This window comes from Coffea arabica, chromosome 10e (assembly GCF_036785885.1).
Source record: "Coffea arabica cultivar ET-39 chromosome 10e, Coffea Arabica ET-39 HiFi, whole genome shotgun sequence".
Taxonomy (NCBI): Eukaryota; Viridiplantae; Streptophyta; class Magnoliopsida; order Gentianales; family Rubiaceae; genus Coffea; species Coffea arabica.
In genome coordinates this window covers 5,899,988-5,917,987 of record NC_092328.1, presented here as the reverse complement: position 1 = coordinate 5,917,987, position 18,000 = coordinate 5,899,988, and the positions used below count along the sequence as shown (strand labels likewise).

The 18,000-nt window shown below is 37.9% G+C and overlaps 3 protein-coding genes across 3 annotated transcripts; 2 read left to right on the top strand and 1 right to left on the bottom strand.

The window, feature by feature from the left end:
• Window positions 1-1,313: 1,313 nt before the first annotated feature.
• LOC113712178 (protein PHOSPHATE-INDUCED 1) lies at window positions 1,314-2,443 on the bottom strand. Its single transcript, XM_027235473.2, has one exon. The coding sequence runs from the start codon at window positions 2,344-2,346 to the stop codon at window positions 1,396-1,398; it is 951 nt and encodes a 316-aa protein (XP_027091274.1). The 5' UTR covers window positions 2,347-2,443; the 3' UTR covers window positions 1,314-1,395.
• A 6,060-nt stretch (window positions 2,444-8,503) lies between these two features.
• LOC113711003 (protein PHOSPHATE-INDUCED 1-like) lies at window positions 8,504-9,707 on the top strand. The gene has a single exon (XM_027234119.2). The coding sequence runs from the start codon at window positions 8,619-8,621 to the stop codon at window positions 9,579-9,581; it is 963 nt and encodes a 320-aa protein (XP_027089920.1). The 5' UTR covers window positions 8,504-8,618; the 3' UTR covers window positions 9,582-9,707.
• A 3,053-nt stretch (window positions 9,708-12,760) lies between these two features.
• LOC113711646 (protein PHOSPHATE-INDUCED 1-like) lies at window positions 12,761-14,001 on the top strand. The gene has a single exon (XM_027234809.2). It carries the CDS (start codon window positions 12,906-12,908, stop codon window positions 13,881-13,883), a length of 978 nt encoding a protein of 325 aa, XP_027090610.1. The 5' UTR covers window positions 12,761-12,905; the 3' UTR covers window positions 13,884-14,001.
• The last annotated feature ends 3,999 nt before the right edge of the window (window positions 14,002-18,000 follow it).

Genomic DNA, 18,000 nt, shown 5'->3' with positions numbered 1-18,000 from the left:
TCTGCTTAATTAGAAGGTATATGTAAAATACTACCAATATGAATGGCTTAGTAGGTGTTTATTTTATTAATTCATCAGTGACTAAATAATTCAAACTCAAATCAGCAGTATACCATGTAACTTACCAATTCACAATGTTTCAATATCAAATTACTATCAAAATGAATTTCATATATGAATCACTTACTACGTGCAGCAAAAAACACACCATAATTGAAGCAATTAATTAAAGTATATAGGTATAGATTAACCAGTCAAGCATGTATCTGGTTTGAGGCTAATAAAGTTCAAGTTCGACTTGCGTTTAGTTCGGGCTTCATATTTAAGTTAAATTCAAGCTAACTCAATGAAAGATTAGATTCATCGATTTTTTTTCAGGTTGAGTGGGCCCAACTAACTCCAATCCGACCCTATTGACAGTCCTGTCAAAAGAACCCTTCACCTTAAAAAAAAAAAAAAAAAAAAAAAAATTACCTTGAGTACATTAAGGCAAGTTACGAACGTTGTCAGAAACTTCACGCCTTTACCTTGAGTGCATAAATCCTCTAAGCTCAGATGTTTGGGCCTTTAGGCTGGGATCCAAAAGGCATGGTTTACTACCATTTCCATGCCTTCCTATCATCGCATTATGGGCCAGCTCAACTTGGAAGCCTTGTTTCTCGGCTTGTATTTAGTGTAGTTCATAATTAAACCAAACTTTTCCAATGGTTAGAGATTATTATATATCTAAGATTATTGTTCTTCGGCTCATTGAAGTTCGGATATGGTTAGAGATTTTCTTTTTCAAGTACTCATACGTGCATGGTTTGTTATTGAAACTAATAAATGTTTCTTCACTTCTTTGTTCAGATTGAAAAACTTCAATCTGAACAAGGCCAAATCCAAGCTGCTCCACCCTATTTTGGGCCGACTCAACTTAGAGCCCATGTATCTTGAGTTCTAAGTTGTAACTTAACTCACTCAATTAAACAAACTAAAAGAAATATGAAATCAGTTGCATTTGGATTACTATTTTTTAAAATTTTTATAGAAAAATATATTGTAATGATTTGATATATGCGAGATAAAAAAATAATTAAAAAATATGAACCAAAGGTCAGCTCAACTTAGAGCCCTTGCATCTTGGGTTCTAACTTGTAATTAAGATCACTTAATTAAACAAACCAAAAGAAATATGAAATCTAAATGAAGGCATAAAAAATTGGTCACATAGGGATTGTACATCTACTTTTCTCTCTTATGGAAGATTAAACTTGAGCTTCGTAAGGAAAATGTTAGGAAAAAGAAAAAGAAAAAAAAAAGGAAGCAGCAGCTTTTGAAAATTGAAAATGAAAATTACTTAATATTAATATTTACATGAACAAAAAATGTAAAATGTACAATGTGTATTTTTTTTCACACAATGGTGGAGCACTCTGAAGTGTTAGGGTCAACAAGGGCAGGCAAAAGATACTTTCTTCCATTTGTACCCACTGCATTGTAGCTTGCACCAGTGGTTTTATCCACCAACAGCTCCCCAGCATAGCCAGGATAAGCTCCCTTCCCATAAACTCCGGGACAGGCCGAAGCCGCTTCAAGCGGCGCGCCAGCTGGGCCTTGAAAGTAGCCGTTCCCGAAAGGATTCGTTACAGCTCCAGCCATAAGACTGGCTATATTTACAACCATGCCATCCACACCCACGTCACCATTGGGTGCACCCAATGGCTCCGTTTGTGGACCGTAAATCGGTTTGTAAAATGGCCACGCACATTGACCCGGGCATTGAGTCACCGAGTTACCGGCCCAGATATAAACCGACCGCGAATTCAATCTTCTCACCGATCCATGTTTCCCACAATTACTCATGCAAAAGCCTTCCACAGCAACGCCTTGACTCGTAAGAACCAGTGTCAACTCACCGGGTTTCGGGTTCACTCGGCGAGCCAACCTGGCGATGTGGGAATTCTTTAGGCTTTTGCCCAGTGAACATCTTTCATCAGTAATTTGAGTTGACAATACTACGTTGGTGGGCTTTTTACCTGCTTTTTTCATGTAGGTCCCAATTTTTTGCCACCAATTTGAAACTGATGGCTCGTTAGCAGAAGAAATTGCATTTTTCACACTGGGATTTAAAGAATAAAGAAAGTCAACAATAATGGATTTTTGGGCTGGAGTGAATGTTCCATACCAGACTATTGAGACATTAATATTGCCCTGTAGCAATGCGCCCTTATGATATTTAAGGGCCATAGGAGGTGGTTTGTACAGCGAAAATAGCTTTCTTGCCCCGTAACTTGTATTGGCAAAGCTCAGAAGCACAAGAACAAGAAGTATAGAAGTAGTTTTAGAAATTTTCAGGGAATCCATGCAGAGAAAATTTGTGAAAATTGACAAATTAAACAAATAACCAAAGAATAGAGTATGGAAAGATGGGAATTTGGATAGGATTGCGGGAGTTGAGTGTGTTGAGAGGGAGTATATATAGGTGGCCAGGTGCATGAATTGAAGACTAGATCCGGAAGGTTGGGGTGCCGCTTTCCTGAGCAGCTTCAGTGGTAGAATTTTACAAATAAATAAATATATGAATAGTACGTGTACATAGATCACGAGAATGAGGGAAAGAAAAGATAAAAGATTGGACATTGGGACAAGGGTTTTTCTGGCAGATGGGTTTAGGAGAATAGGATACTTCGCAGATGCTGCCATCAATCAATGTCTCAAAACTCCAAAAATATTGCACGCATGCATGAAGGAACGGTGGGCACTGTGTATGCTGTTTCGTGCATGTGTCGAGAGCTTTTTCCAAGGCAGTTTAGTAGCTACAATTAATTGTTGGTAAGGAACTGTTGATACATTTTAATGCATAGCTAATTAGTAGTAGAAGTCGCTGGTGCATCAATATTTTTGGTCGTAATAATCAAGATTATCCTAAACAAGCTGCTTCAAATATGATAGACACCTTGTTGCTTAATGAGGCGAACTAATTTTGGTGTTGCATGAGTCAAAGCCGTATGTAGGAGAAGTTTTATATTCCCTCCGTCCCATTTTGATAGTTTCGTTTCTTTTTTCACATAGTTTAAGAAAAAGTAGTTAACTTTGTTGAAAAAGTAAATTTAAATTGCTATTTTTCTAAAATACCCTCATATTAAATAGAGTACAATTTTATGGGAACTTGAATTGATGGTAAAAAAAGAATCAACTCTCATTAAATGGGATAGATTTATAGTAACAACAACTTATATTGAATAAGTGTATTTTAGAAAAATTAAAATACAACTATATTCTTTAATTGGAAAGTGGATTATAATTTGGGACAGACGAAAATAGAACTATCAAAGTGGGACGGAGGGAGTAATTTACTAAGTGAAATAATGAAGGAATAAGAGGGTATGGGGGGGCATTTTCTGGGGATGGTGACTTGCTGACCTGTCTTTATGGAACTTGGCAATGGTACAGACTAAATGCCTGCAGTGGGACTAACTTGGTCATTATTTCAACTTCTGCTACGCCAGTTTGTGCACTGAACTTGGGCACTAGAGCAGTCATCATTTGGACACCCAAATTCTTGGGTTTCCCTTTCACCTGCATCACTGCATGTACAATGGAGGATAAAAGGGAGTTGATGAAGCTTTCCATGCTTGTATGGGGTCATCACCCCATGCCCTTTCTACATCAAGGTTCAACAGCCTAAGCGGTTCTTTTTTTTTTTTTTTTTGTGGGGTTGTAGAAAGGGCCTATTTGGTTGATTTTGTGTCCAAAGTACTGGATGCATGGTAGGAATGTGGCAGGACTGAACATGTTACGAGTTGACCAAATACATTTCGGGTTAAGAGTTCTTTGTTTATTGGGGGAGAAATTAATGGATTACTTCATTAAATAATGGGAGTATGGAATACAATTTGATCCTTCAAGAAGTTTGTGATCTGATTCAGCCATAACTTTCTTCACATGGAGTTTCTAAAAACCAAGAGGGGTAGTTGAGAACTCTTAAAAAACTGACTAGCTTCCAACTAAACCTGATTTTACATTTTGGAATCCTGAATTTAACTTGGCATAAGAAGTTATGAAATTTTAGTTTTTGGGCTCCAAAATGCTCCACCAACTCTCAAGGGCCATGTAAATTTTGCCCCTGTTTACTGAGATCCAAAATGTTTTCACAAACCTGAAGGGGGCTCCTTTACTTGCAATCTACAATTGGCATCAAGAATGGTCAGCATAGAGATGCTCCCAATTATTGATGACAACACCACCTAGCTACTTACACATCATAATCGCAGAAAAAACAAGCCATACTAGCTAGGGAACTTAACAGAGTCAAAGTCCCAGAGCAAGATTCATAGTATCTTTTGCTTCTGGTTGGTAAGAAGAAGAATTTAATTCTTACTAAAATACAGAGCAATGCAAGCAAGCAGGCAACCCGCTGGTCAGAAATTACAAGGCCTAGTACGTGCAACAACAACAATGATCTGCAGTCTGCAGTCTTAATACATACTTATTGGTTGCTTACCTAATGTATGCAAGCAAGGAAACAAGACAGCTCGGTTTGTAATTTGGTCAAAAGGACAGCTTTATTCATATGAAAATTAAAACGAGAAAAAAAAAAAAAAGGACCCATCAGACACGCCGCAGTTAGACTGCTTCAGGCCATGCAAGAAGATGCATAATTAGGTTATTATGTGAGACAGTAGCGTGTAACCACTACAATATATTCACATAACTATGGACTAACTAAATTGTAATTAACCAAAGTAGGCCCCCTGAAATCTAGTCTTTATGTAATTGTCAAATTTTCAAAAGCTATAAGATAGCTCTCGGTCTGGTTTAATTGCACGTGAAGCTTCGAGATCGCTTACAGATTTGAGACCCATTGTGATTTGTGCTGACTAGCTGGTAACTTATTTGTGCCTTTCTGCAATATATTATCTGAAAATAGTCAAGGGAAGATTTTAATTAATGACTCAATTATTAACTGGCACAAGGCATTTTTGTCAAACTTTAGGTAGATATCAGTTTTTCTGCAAGTGATGACAAGTCGACCCGAGGATGGTCGTCTTGAGAAGGAACCTTCCTGTATGGGAGCTACAGCGTCAAACCTTTTGTTTTGTTTTTGTTTTTAGGCTCTCTTTCTGAAAGAAGGAAGAAATGAAATTTACTTCTCTAAGTTTTGAATTGAACCATCTCCACGACCAAAATCCTTCGAAGAAAACAAAAAAGACGTCCAAAGGACTTTGCTTCCAAGCATGCATTTTATGTCACAAAATAAATTGAAGGATGGATTAAGTTTTAAGGTGAAGGCAGCTAAGTTGAAAAAAGGGAGAGAAAAACTGAGACAGATCAACAATATTCCCTTGGTCTCTACTAGAGTTTGCATGCATTATCTGTTATTACATCTTCATTTTCGGGATATCGTGCATGTACAATTAATTATATATGGAGAGATAACCTTATTCAACGGTGACCTTTTTCTCCATTTCCGGCATCAAAACTTAAAGAAATGCACGTCGTTATTTGGAGTACAAGATTGAAACATGATACAGTTCCAAGAAACCTACTAGTTTCCCTCCACTTAGTTAAGTGCATATATAAATGGTCCATGTTCTTTTGGAAACAAACCAACAAGAAGAGTTATTTTACAGCCGAAACAAAAGGATCGTAACTGGTTGTAAATCTAGATTAGGAAGGTGCAATTTATTGTAGGTAAGTAGGCAACACTTAGGCAGCTCTATTTGAAAGAGGATTGGATGAATGAGTACGGGCCAGCAGCATACCAGACTAGGTGTGTTTAGCTACAAAATTATTTCAAATACCATTTTACTTACCATGAATACGTTTGCTGATTAACCCATTTTTTTATATTTTGAATAATCATTTTTATGTCAGATATATCATGTAACCAAACGTGCTATATTAATTATTTTAAATAATTAATATATTATATCATAAAAAATACACTGTATTAATTATTTTAAATAATATTTCAAATAATACACCATCTAGACATACTCCATATTTGTTAGCAATGGTTGTGACCTCATCAAACCTTTAAAGACACTACTAGGAGAGGGAAGAGGTTCGGAATCATTGAAACACAGTTGTAATTTGAAGGTGTCCGACACCATTGAAATAAAGAAACAGCTCATGATGGGGAACCTTAAAGCATGCAAAGCCTAGATTCGATAGGCCTCGTCTCGCAATTCGCAAAACGCAGAGAGGAATAGAAAATTTCATCGATTATCTCTTGTGTTTGCGAATAATGAAGCAAGGCCTGACGCAGCAACTATATCCAGCGCTAAAACTACCCATCAGACCCGCTCGCTAAATTATTCATGCACATCTATCGGGGTTTTTGAGCATTGCAGGGGGACGTATTACCACCCAACATTATTAATTTATTGGATGTAGCATTAGCTTGCACAAACTACTAAGCTAATCCAAAAATATTCATTTGCCAATCCAAAGGCTTCATTAAAATTATGAGTGAATGCTTGCCTCATGGTGCATGCATGGCTCGATTTGGATATTTGTAGGAAACGAGACACTTGGGCCCGTTAATTTGCCTCTCCAATGCCAGCCATGATGACCTCACCTCTTGCAGCTCCCTGGAAAATTTTTCTTAAATTGTTTCTTTGAGATTTCAATAAAAATTGGAGCTAGGATCTCCTATGATAATTGGTTGAAGAATAATTTTTCTGAGATGCATCATCATTCATGGAATCACAGAAATATGTGAAACCATCTCAAACAATTGGATGACAAATGTTCAATCATCTGCGGAGTAAAGTGAAAAAGTGAGTTAGTTATATATTGACCTCTTGCTCATAACACCCCATCAGCAATTTAGCAGGGAGGTGTCTTTTAAGTTTAGAAAATCTTGGGAGGAAATATTTATTGTTAAAGGATCTACTTCAAAAATTTTCTAAAACTCATCAACTTCCATTTTAATGACTTCCACGTTAATGACAAAGTTAGTTATGCGTAAAATGTAATGCACAATAAGCATAAACCCACTGCCACATTCCCAAATAAACAATGAAAGGAAATTACAGAAATTCAAAATACTATATTTTAATTCAAATTAAATGCCATATACTCGAAAGGATAATTCAAATTAACACCACATACCGAAAAGGGCAAATGATAGAATTCCTATAATCTAATCTAAGCTAATCTAGCCTAATCTAGGAGGAGGGGAAAAGTGAGGGGGATCGATATGAATACAGACTCCATCGAAAAAAATCAATTAAAATCGTCACGTATTATGACAAATTTTAGTGGAAGGCATCGAGTTTGGAGGGGTAGGGGGAGGGGGACTTGATATGAATACAAACTTCATCGAAAAAAATCAATTAAGACCATCACACATATTATGACAAATTTTAGTGGAAGGCACCGAGTTTTGATTGAACCTTTGACCTTCTACACCACCAAGTTGGTGGTGACCATCAGGCCAAAGGCCTCGTGGCACTTGAGGAATATTCTATTACTATTACAGTGGTTTGTTTGGATAGTGTATTATTTGAAATATTATTTGGAATAATTACTATAGCACTTTTTGTGATATGATGTATGTGAGATAAAAAGGTGATTTGAAATATAAAAAGATAGGTTAGAAAATGTGTTTGTGATGCAAGCGAAATATTATTTGAAATAATTTTGATATTCAAACACTTATTTTAGTACTTTGTATACCCCTTCACTTTGCTTTATTTATACCTACTCTCCGAATTGGTTTATAGTTTATACACGCCCTTAGAATAGATTGATTGCCCGGGCGCGGCGGAGAGAAGCGCAAGACAGTTGTCACGTGAGAGCTTGATCCAGCTGGTGAATCTTAAATTCACGAGTAATTTGGGCGATGAGTAATATCCAAGCTGGAGCGTCCCCTTCACGCTCCTAGGATACCTTCCGCCTCACACATCTCAATACTGCCACCTCCCACCGTCGCTGACCCGCCAACTGTACTGTCCCTCTTACGCTTCCCCAAAACACTACTCCGCTGGCCATTTCCCCCATCCAGCCTGTAAACTCCGCTCCATTTTCCAAAAACACCCCTACCTTTCCAAAAAAATTCCTACCATTCACGATCCGTCCCATTCAATTCATCATTTCCCGCCTGTCCTATCCTATGGTCTTTATAGTAAATTTACAAACCCCCCATCCCCACAATTGATTTAGTAGTCCAACTTTTGTAAGTCTGGAGGACTGGACCAAAGCTGTAATCCCCTCTGTTCTGTTCTGTAGACTGTAGCTTAAAATTGGAAATCAAAAGCAATGAAAGTCCTGAACGCGTTTGAGGTAGCCGTTGGACCTCTCTCTTCTTTACCCTTTTTCCTGAACCAAATGCCCTTTTCTACTATTACAGATTCTCCTCACAAACACGCAAAATATTTATTAAACCTAACTAGGTTTGAACATGACCATGCACAATGTCGTATAATTGCATGTTTGAAATTTTTGGATTTCTTTAATGCTGGTCCAAATGGAACCCCCTTTCCCTTACTATAAATACCCACTTCTCAAGTCCACAACAATTCATCCATCCATCCATCCATCCATCCAAACAGCTCTTCTCAGTTCTCATTATTCTTTCCTTCCTAGCAGAAGCAAGTGCTGACATCTACAAAAATTAAGCTAGAAAAATGGCCTCTTTTGCTTCATCCCTCCGCATCCTAAAGCTCTTTGTTCTGATTTCTCTCTTCAGTTCATGTTTTGGTTCAAGAATCATTGGCAGAACATTGGGCCAAGACAATCAATTCCAGCTCCTGCATTACCACAAAGGTGCACTTCTCAGTGGAAGGATTTCTGTCAACTTAATATGGTATGGCAAATTCAAGCCATCCCAAAGGGCTATCATAGCTGATTTCATAACCTCACTTTCTTCATCCTCCGCCCCGCCTCAAACCCAGCCGTCCGTGGCATCCTGGTGGAAAACCACTGAAAAATACTACCACCTCGCGAATTCCAAAAAGCCCTCTTCGCTATCCCTCTATTTAGGCAAACAAATCTTGGACGAGAATTACTCCCTGGGGAAATCACTCACCAGGAAACAAATCGTGGAGTTGGCATCCAAGGGTGAACAGAGAAATGCCATCAACGTTGTTTTGACTGCAGCTGACGTTATCGTGGATGGGTTTTGCCAGAATACTTGCGGGTCGCACGGATCGTCCAAGGGGGCTGCAATTCAGGGGAAAACTTACAAATTTGCATACATCTGGGTTGGGAATTCAGAAACTCAGTGCCCAGGATACTGCGCTTGGCCGTTCCATCAACCCACATACGGGCCACAAAATCCACCATTGGTTGCACCGAATAATGATGTGGGCATGGATGGAATGGTGATCAATTTGGGTAGTCTCATGGCCGGTACTGCAACAAATCCTTTTGGCAATGGATACTTTCAGGGTCCAGCTGAAGCACCATTGGAGGCTGCCTCAGCCTGTCCTGGGGTTTATGCTAAGGGGGCTTATCCGGGCTATCCTGGGAACTTGTTGGTGGATCGCACGACTGGTGCAAGCTACAATGCACATGGTACCAACGGCAGGAAATATGTGCTACCTGCACTGTATGATCCATCAACTACCTCATGCTCGACTCTGGTCTGAGAGTTTAGGATGTACAAGATGAAGCTGTCATCTTAGGAGAATCAGTAAAATTATTGTAATTCATTGATTCATTTATTTATTCGATACATCCACTAATCAGAACAGCAAATTTCTTTGGTTTGCTAATTCGATGTATAAGCAGTCTACATTTTATTTATAAGCCTATACCCAATATATATATATATATATATATATATATATATAAAAGAGCTAAGCAGTCAGATTTTGAAGCATGAGCCTTGAAAATAAACATATTAGTGAGACTAAACTTTAAATTACTTTTAGTTAAGCGACCATGATTTTCTTAGTTTTGACTCTCAAAACTTTTCCCCTTTCTTCCTTCCTTCTTACTTCCTTCGTCCCCAAATTTTAGTCATATTTTGAAATTTTAATTTTTTATCAATAATATTTTAATTGTGATATATCGACTTTTTTTTTTCAATCTTACCTTTCAAAATTAAAATTTTAAATTTGAATATAATGTGTATTTAATTAAAAATTGGGACATTATTTTAAACAGATCAAATATTTTAGAATATTTAAAAGTAGAAAGTAATACTAAAATTTTAAAATGGAGGGGGAGGGCGTATAAGATTTGAAGTCTCTAGTTGGAGTGTTGGACAACTTAAAAAAAAAAAAAAAGGGTAACATACTCAAAATAAACAAAAGCTGGATATTTGCATTTGGGACATTTTGGACCAAATGCTGGCATCCAGCATTACACTCAATTCTGAACTGGCTGGAAAGCACCTTAGTTGCCAAAAATTCTGTACAAAAGCTGAATGCCCACTTGGGGACTAGGCCAATTGAGGAGCATCGCAAGAAACCTGCAAACAACGCCACTATAAATTAAACATCGCGTTGCCTAGCTGCCAATCATACTACTCATCATCAAAATCAAGTGCCTCAGGTCAATTTTCTTCTTCTAGGAACCATGCTACTTTGTATACCTCTAGAGTATATAAATATATAAAGGCCATCCACATGTAGAAAATCACTAACAAGATCCTCTATTTTCTAGGCAATTACTAAAGTATTGAATCAGTTCTCCAATTAGTTTCTTTTGGTAAATAGTGCTATTGTTTGGATAGGAAATTATTTGAAATAATTACTATAGCATTTTTTATAATGTGATGTATGTGAAATAAAAAAAAAATGATTGAAAAGATCCAAAACTTCTAAAGTTTGAGCTCCTTGCATATGAGATTTCACTGATATTTACGGAGTATTTGACTAGCTAGCTAATCTGAAGCAGGTTCCTGTACGTTGACAACAAACTAGATGCCAAATAATTCTGTTCATCTTTCAACCCCCCCAATCCATCTTATTTGGCAGAGGGGGAGGAAGCCAATGTGGTAAAGCAAAGGCCAGTAGCAATAAGTCCTCCCTACAAACAAAGCGTTCACCCTCGTAGGCAATTAGCCTCGTGTTTCTTTTCTTCAGCATGACAGCAGAAGATTTTCTCTCCCATTCTAAAATACGAAACTAGTGGATTGAAGGGATGGAACCCCATTCGAACCACGTACTTATCAGGTTGTGGATCATGGAGATAATGCTAGACAGGAATAGCCCATATTGCATCCTGCAGGTCAAGCTGAATCCTATACATTAGATTAGGCTCGGTTCTTTTTTCTTTTTTTTTTTTTTTTAGCGAAAATCACTTCATCACGTCCCCCCAGCTTTCCAGCTTTCTACCAAGTGCGCATACACCAAAACCTGGAATTCTATCATCATCCACAGCACATTGCAGAATTCCCATACTCAATTGAGACAAACTGGGAAAATGATTTGTTCTCCCAAATGAAGGTAACCAAATCAACTGGATGTGAGACTGATCCCTGTCTGGATTATTGGCAATCAAGCAACTCCTCATTAAGCTAGGATCAGAACTAAGCCAGGAACAAGATTATATCAAGAGCATATCAAGATTGAATTCTTTCCAGAATCCTTGTTTTGAAGTGTAAGTCTTAACCATCTGGGATTTCCAATTGGATTTTCCAGGTTCAACACAATATGGCAGGACCACCATGAAATCGATGTCGAATTCGCTGGAAGGAAATCCAGGAGGTCCCAATTCACCACCAATTAATGGACCAAGGCAGGCTTTCGGGAATGAGATGCACTGCCGCGTAACTGGATTAAGGACACGAAAATTGGAAGAGTTGATGTAAAGAATAAGACCATTGGAATTAATGCATTGAACAGGTCCTGCTAACGTAGGCATAAAAACCTGATGGTGATCCAGACCCGATTGAACGGTGGTTGGTCATGGTAAGGGAAGAGTCTCTCCTCTTTGTGATTTCTTTGTATAGTTTTACAAAATTTTCGTGTATTTTTATATTATACTAATAAATTTTCCTACATTTTACAAAGCATTAGCAACTAGTTTGGTCTCAATAATATAATTTAGGACTACGTTTGTTTCAATCGCGACATTAAAAATTAATTTAGTCGAAATTGAATATTTTAGGTAGGTAGGTACCCTTTTTTTTTAAGGTTGAGAACTAGAAATAGTAATTTATTTTAACTTTTAAATCTTGAGAACTAAAAGTGCATTTTTTTTTTCAGTTTGGTAAAATATGACGACTTTGTAAAGTTTAACACCTGCTTGAGAGGAAAAGTAAACACAGATGGTTTACTCAGGAATAGAAAAATAATGACAAGTTGGACAACAGAAAAGAACATTACAATGTACTATGTGTCTAGCTTGTGTACAGAATACAGTCTTGATCCAATTGTGATCCATGCCACTTAGACTAAGCAATAACTGTTAAAACTTCAAATTCATTCACAAAATGTAATAAGGTCTCCAAAAGAGAGAATGGCAAAGACTTTGAGAAGTTCCATTTGCAGTGGGCAAAGACTTGACGTACTCAAACTAAACAAAGCTGGATATTTGGAACTTTCTTGACTTTAGGCTGCCCATCCAGCGTTACTACTCAATTCTGCACAGACTGGAAGCCACCTCAATTGCCATAAATTCCATACAAAAGGTCAATGTCCACTTTGGGGACCAGGCCAGTTAAGAAGCACCCAAATAATGAAAGCACCACACCCATCCACTAATTTAACGTCGCGTTATCAAGCTGGCATATTGCCCATGAATTCTTCATCTTCTTAGCCAGGAACCTTCTTGTCTCGTTCTCACTCGGCCAAGTATAAAAAGACATTCCCAATGCTGATGTCCTCGCTCAAATCCAAAGCTATCTGATCATATACTAGCATATAAATTAACCCCCGCTTCAATTCTTCTCTAGAATTTCACCTTACGATTTTCATACTAGGGATTTCTTCCAGTTAGTATTATTACCAAAATCTAAACCAATGGCCTATACAGGGTATGCTACCCCAATCAAGATCTCCATCTGTATCTTACTTCTTTCATTATTGCTCAATTTTGCTTCTGCGGGGAGGCTGCTTAGTAAGACAGGCCAAGGCCAAGAACAAGATCCTATGGTCTTCAAATACCACAATGGCCCTCTTCTCACAGGAAAGATCTCAATCAACCTTATTTGGTATGGAAGATTCAATCCCTCCCAAAAGGCCATCGTAACTGATTTCATCACCTCACTGTCCTCCCCTTCCCTGTCCTCCCAAGTCCAACCATCAGTTGCCACGTGGTGGAAAAACATCGAGAAGTATTACACCAAAATCAAATCCAAGAAATCCTCCTCACTCCATCTCTTTCTGGGCAACCAAAATTTGGATGAAAATTACTCTCTGGGCAAATCCCTGAAGATGCAACAGATTGAACAATTGGCAGCAAATGGCGATCAAATGAATGCCATCAACGTAGTCTTGACTTCATCCGATGTCGTGGTCGATGGGTTTTGCTCTAGCAAATGTGGCACCCATAGCTCTCTCCGTTCGAGGGCCGCAATCAAGGGCAAGTACCCAAGATTTGCTTACATTTGGGTTGGAAATTCTGAGACTCAGTGCCCAGGTCAATGTGCCTGGCCATTCCACCAGCCTGTTTATGGACCACAGAGCCCACCATTGATTGCACCAAACAATGACGTGGGTGTTGATGGGATGATTATCAATTTGGCTAGTCTTTTGGCTGGGGTAGTTACCAATCCTTTTGGAAATGGGTATTTTCAGGGACCAGCTGTTGCACCGCTCGAGGCCGCTGCTGCTTGTCCTGGAATATATGGCAAAGGAGCTTACCCGGGCTATGCAGGAGATTTGCTGGTTGATGCTACAACTGGTGCTAGCTATAATGCACATGGCAGCAATGGGAGAAAGTATTTGCTTCCTGCGCTGTATGATCCTTCAACTTCTACTTGTTCCACTTTGGTGTGAGGGGAAAAAAAAAAACAAAAAAACAAAGTTATTGTACTGAACGATAGAGACACTGATATATAGGTGCTGTAGAATTGATTCATTCATTCTTTAATATCAAAATATTATACAAGCGAAACTACTCTACCACAGATTTTTTCAGCTTCTTTTGTCAATTTTGGTGCATGATCCTGGCTTTCAAAATCAACCAAAAAAATGATACAGAAAGAATAAATTGATCTTGGTCAGCCAAGTTCCTAGATAACTTCGACATGACTTGGCTAGGAATGCAAATAACTATTGCGGAATACTGGTCAAAATATGGTCTGATGGCTTGAAATTGCCAAGCTCATTCGGCGTTACATTTAATTTTTGGAGTAATACATGATTAAATGAGATTGAAATACTTTTTACACGGTTTCCATATTTGATGTTGCTGTAGATCAAGTGCCTGAAAGGACCTTGTATTACAAAGACAATTTAAGGGGGGGATCAAATTAAGAAAATGAAGGAAATGAGATCGTCCGTTTCTTTTTCTTTTCTTTTTAAATATGCAGATGGCCTTCCCTATGCTGTAATGTTCCAAACTTTTTTGGTACTTAATTAGCAACAAAAAGAACAACTCAAGGATGATTGGAAAAAAAAAGAAAAGTGAAAGAAGAAAAGCAAAAGAAATAAATGAAAATCAACTCAACCGAATGGAAGCTGGGGAAATTTATGTGTATTTTACGGATTAATTTTTTCTACATTAACAGTATACACTGTCAATATTGAATGAATGACAACTATGCAAAATTTGAATTTAAAATTCAACTTTTACACATATGTTATGGATTCAATGGTGATAGTATATATACTATTAGTGTATATAAAATTTAGAACAAATTATCTGGCTGGCCATTAAACTTTTGCAATCGTCGAGTTTTGGTCACTCAACTATTAAAAGTATGGTTTTGGCCACTAAAATGTATAAAGTTAAAACTCGTGGCTATTCTGTTAGATTTAGCCGTTAAATTTGTCGATCTGTCTGTTTACATGATTTCCAAAACAAAATTCAGGGTCAATTTAGGAAGTTAAAAATAGCACTTGCATCTCTTCTTCCTTTCCTATGCATCTGTTCTTTGTCCTCCTTTTGTTTTTGCGTAAACCCAGACATCAAACATTTGAGAAATGAACAAAAACGGTTCTTGGTGATTCATGGAACCACTCACAGCACCATTGCCAGTGGGAAGGAGTCACTTGTGGTACTCGACACCAAAGGGTCATTGCCTTGACTTTGAGGAGTAAGCAGTTGTCTGGAACTATATCTCCTTAGGTCAGAAATCTAAGCTTCATGAGGTTCATCCAACTTGGGGAGAATCAATTCCATGGTAGGATTCCCCAAGAATTCGTTCGCCTCCTCAGGTTAAGAGTCTTGAACTTGTCGAGTAATGCACTCAGTGGAAAAATCCCAGAAAATCTGAGCCACTGCGCAGAGATGATAGCTATTGACCTAACCAGTAACAAGCTAGAAGGGAAGACTCCAATCGATCAGCTAAGCAATTTGAAGAAGCTTAAACGGTTATATTTTACCAAAAGCAATCTGACAGGAGATATTCCCTCTCCCATTGGGATCTTATCATCATCATTGATCGGACTTGGCCTTGACTTCAACAATCTGGAGGGAATTTGCCTCTGGAGATGGGGCTTTTGAAAAGATTGGTTCAATTATTTCTCGAATGAACGGGGATTCAATCCACTGAGGCTTCTCTCGAAATGGATGTGAAGGCTCAGACTTCTTGCTATCTTCCCAAGCCAGTTAGTGGATCGAGAGAGCTCTGCCCAAAGAGTGCCTACAGCCCGTGCTAGCCCAAGATCCATCTAAGCATCCCACAGGTGATGAAATAGTACCGGCAACTGGTGGAGCTTTGACAGGTTGTCAGCCTATGCAATAATAAAAACATGCTCAAACTAAAAGTGATTTCTGTAGATAGCGGTAAGCAGGGTCGAATCCACAGGGACTGGGAGTAATTGTTCCTTTTCAAATTCACAATGACAAGGGGGTTTTTTATATTAGGAGTGACAATTAAAGAGATTCAAATAAAATCTAGGAAGTTACTAAAAATTAAATAACAAATTACTAAAATAAAATGGGTGATAGTTAAGGATCTAGCCAAGAAATAACTTCAGCAATGGTTCACCTAATTGATCATCGAAACAAAGGCAATTCCAATTATTTACCAATAAATAGGTTATAACTGCCAAACAAGCGATGACAGTCAACCCCTCCTTACTGTGTCAGTGATTAAGGTACGCCCGTTAATCACTGCTCTAATTGAGAAATAATCCTAGGTACGCCCATAAGATTTAATCCCTCAATTATCTTACGTATTAGAGGAGCCCTATTCTAATCAAATAACACACTACCAGGGTTATTTCAGATTAGCCTGCGTATCCCCCTAACACGAATCTAATCGTGCCAGTTGTCACTATTTCAGGACAATTAAACAATTACGAATTTAACGTCCCAATTGACAATAGATTATCAAATTAACTAATTATCCGGATCCAAAACAATCAATTAATTAAACAATCATAAGCACTGTAACCAGGGAATATGCGAATACCAATAAATAAAAGCAAAAGATAAAATTAAATCGATCTCACAATTTTAGGTGATCCAAAGCATCCGTTGTCCCTTGACTAGACAAAGAGATTTAATTCATCCCTTGTCTATTCCTACCGAAAAGAAAAGAAACACAACTGAAGATGAAAGAAAAAGTCAAAGGCTACAAAGAATACCCAATTACTTTCCTTTGCCTCCACATCCGATGGAAACAAAGGCACAATAAGACGAAAAGAGGAAAAGTCAAAAAGGAAGAAGAACTCCCCAAGAAAGTCTCCATCCTCTGCTATCTATCCCTCCCTCCGTTTTATGCCTAATCTAATTCCTATCTAAGGCCTCTTTTGAGAAGCTCTGCGCAGCGGCTCACACCAGGAAAAGGAAGCCCTATTTCCTGCTCTTTTCTTTTGAATTACCAAAATGGGCAAAAGTCTTTCTTTGCCAATAATGCCTCTGGGATAAGCTCTGTTATTTGGGCTCTGTTCTTGTTAAATTGACACTTGTTATCATATTTTCGTTCTACTTCCTGAAATAAATGCAAAATATCAAAAGTGAGTAGAATCTAGCAATTAATCCACATTAGGTTAGGTAATAGAGGAAATTAATAATAAAATAAATGATAAAATTGCAACCTATCAAGCTTCTAGGATCAGATCTACAGCTCCTTCTGTAACAGCTTAGGGTGGATTGGTTTGAATAGCCCTATTGACCAGGAGAGTCAGCATTCCGGCAGCTTTGACTCTGTTGCAGCAAGGACTACTTGGAGTTCCATACCATGACTTCCATGGCAATCTCCCAATTGATATGGGTCTCACCCTACCAAATCTGAAACTATTAGCTGTTACGGAAAACAATTTCTCTGGAATCTTTCCCACTTCAATCACCAATGCTTCTGGGCTTGAGGAAGGAACTTGAGGAACTTGCCCTAAGGAAGAAGATGCTATTTTTAACTTCCTAAATTGACCCTGCATTTTGTGTTGAAAATCGTGCGGACAGACAGATTGGTGAACTCAACGGCTAAATCTAACAGAATGTCCCTGAGTTTTAACTTTATGCATTTTAGTGGCCAAAACCAGACTTTTAATAGTTGAATGACCAAAACTCGTTGATTGCAAAAGTTTAGTGGCCAACTAGATAATTTGCTCTAAAATTTACTCATATTTTATGTGGTTAAATCTAACTATGAAATGACAGACTTTTAAACTGATAATTGTCCAGAAAAAGTTCTAATACTTAGAAAATTTTCGCTCTAGCAATATTGTCAGCCTTAATTATTTATCATCAAGTTTCTCTCTGTCTTCTTTTTTTTTTTTTTTAATGAATAAAAGGAAGTCTCCCTTTCTGCTCTTAGAGCTAGTTATCATCAAGTCCCAAAACTGGTTCAAATAAATTCAAGTTAATTTTAGACCAAAAGTTTGTCTGAACAAAAGAGGAAAAGAAACAAAAAACTTGCGTTAGTTATTTTGAATCAAGAATCAACTGAGACCTGTCATTTTCCCTTTTTGTTTTCCATTATGACCAATCTTTTAACTTTAT

Bases quoted from the DNA above. Each gene is read 5' to 3' on its own strand.
- LOC113712178 (XM_027235473.2), bottom strand. From the start codon at position 2,346: ATGGATTCCCTGAAAATTTCTAAAACTACTTCTATACTTCTTGTTCTT.
- LOC113711003 (XM_027234119.2), top strand. From the start codon at position 8,619: ATGGCCTCTTTTGCTTCATCCCTCCGCATCCTAAAGCTCTTTGTTCTG.
- LOC113711646 (XM_027234809.2), top strand. From the start codon at position 12,906: ATGGCCTATACAGGGTATGCTACCCCAATCAAGATCTCCATCTGTATC.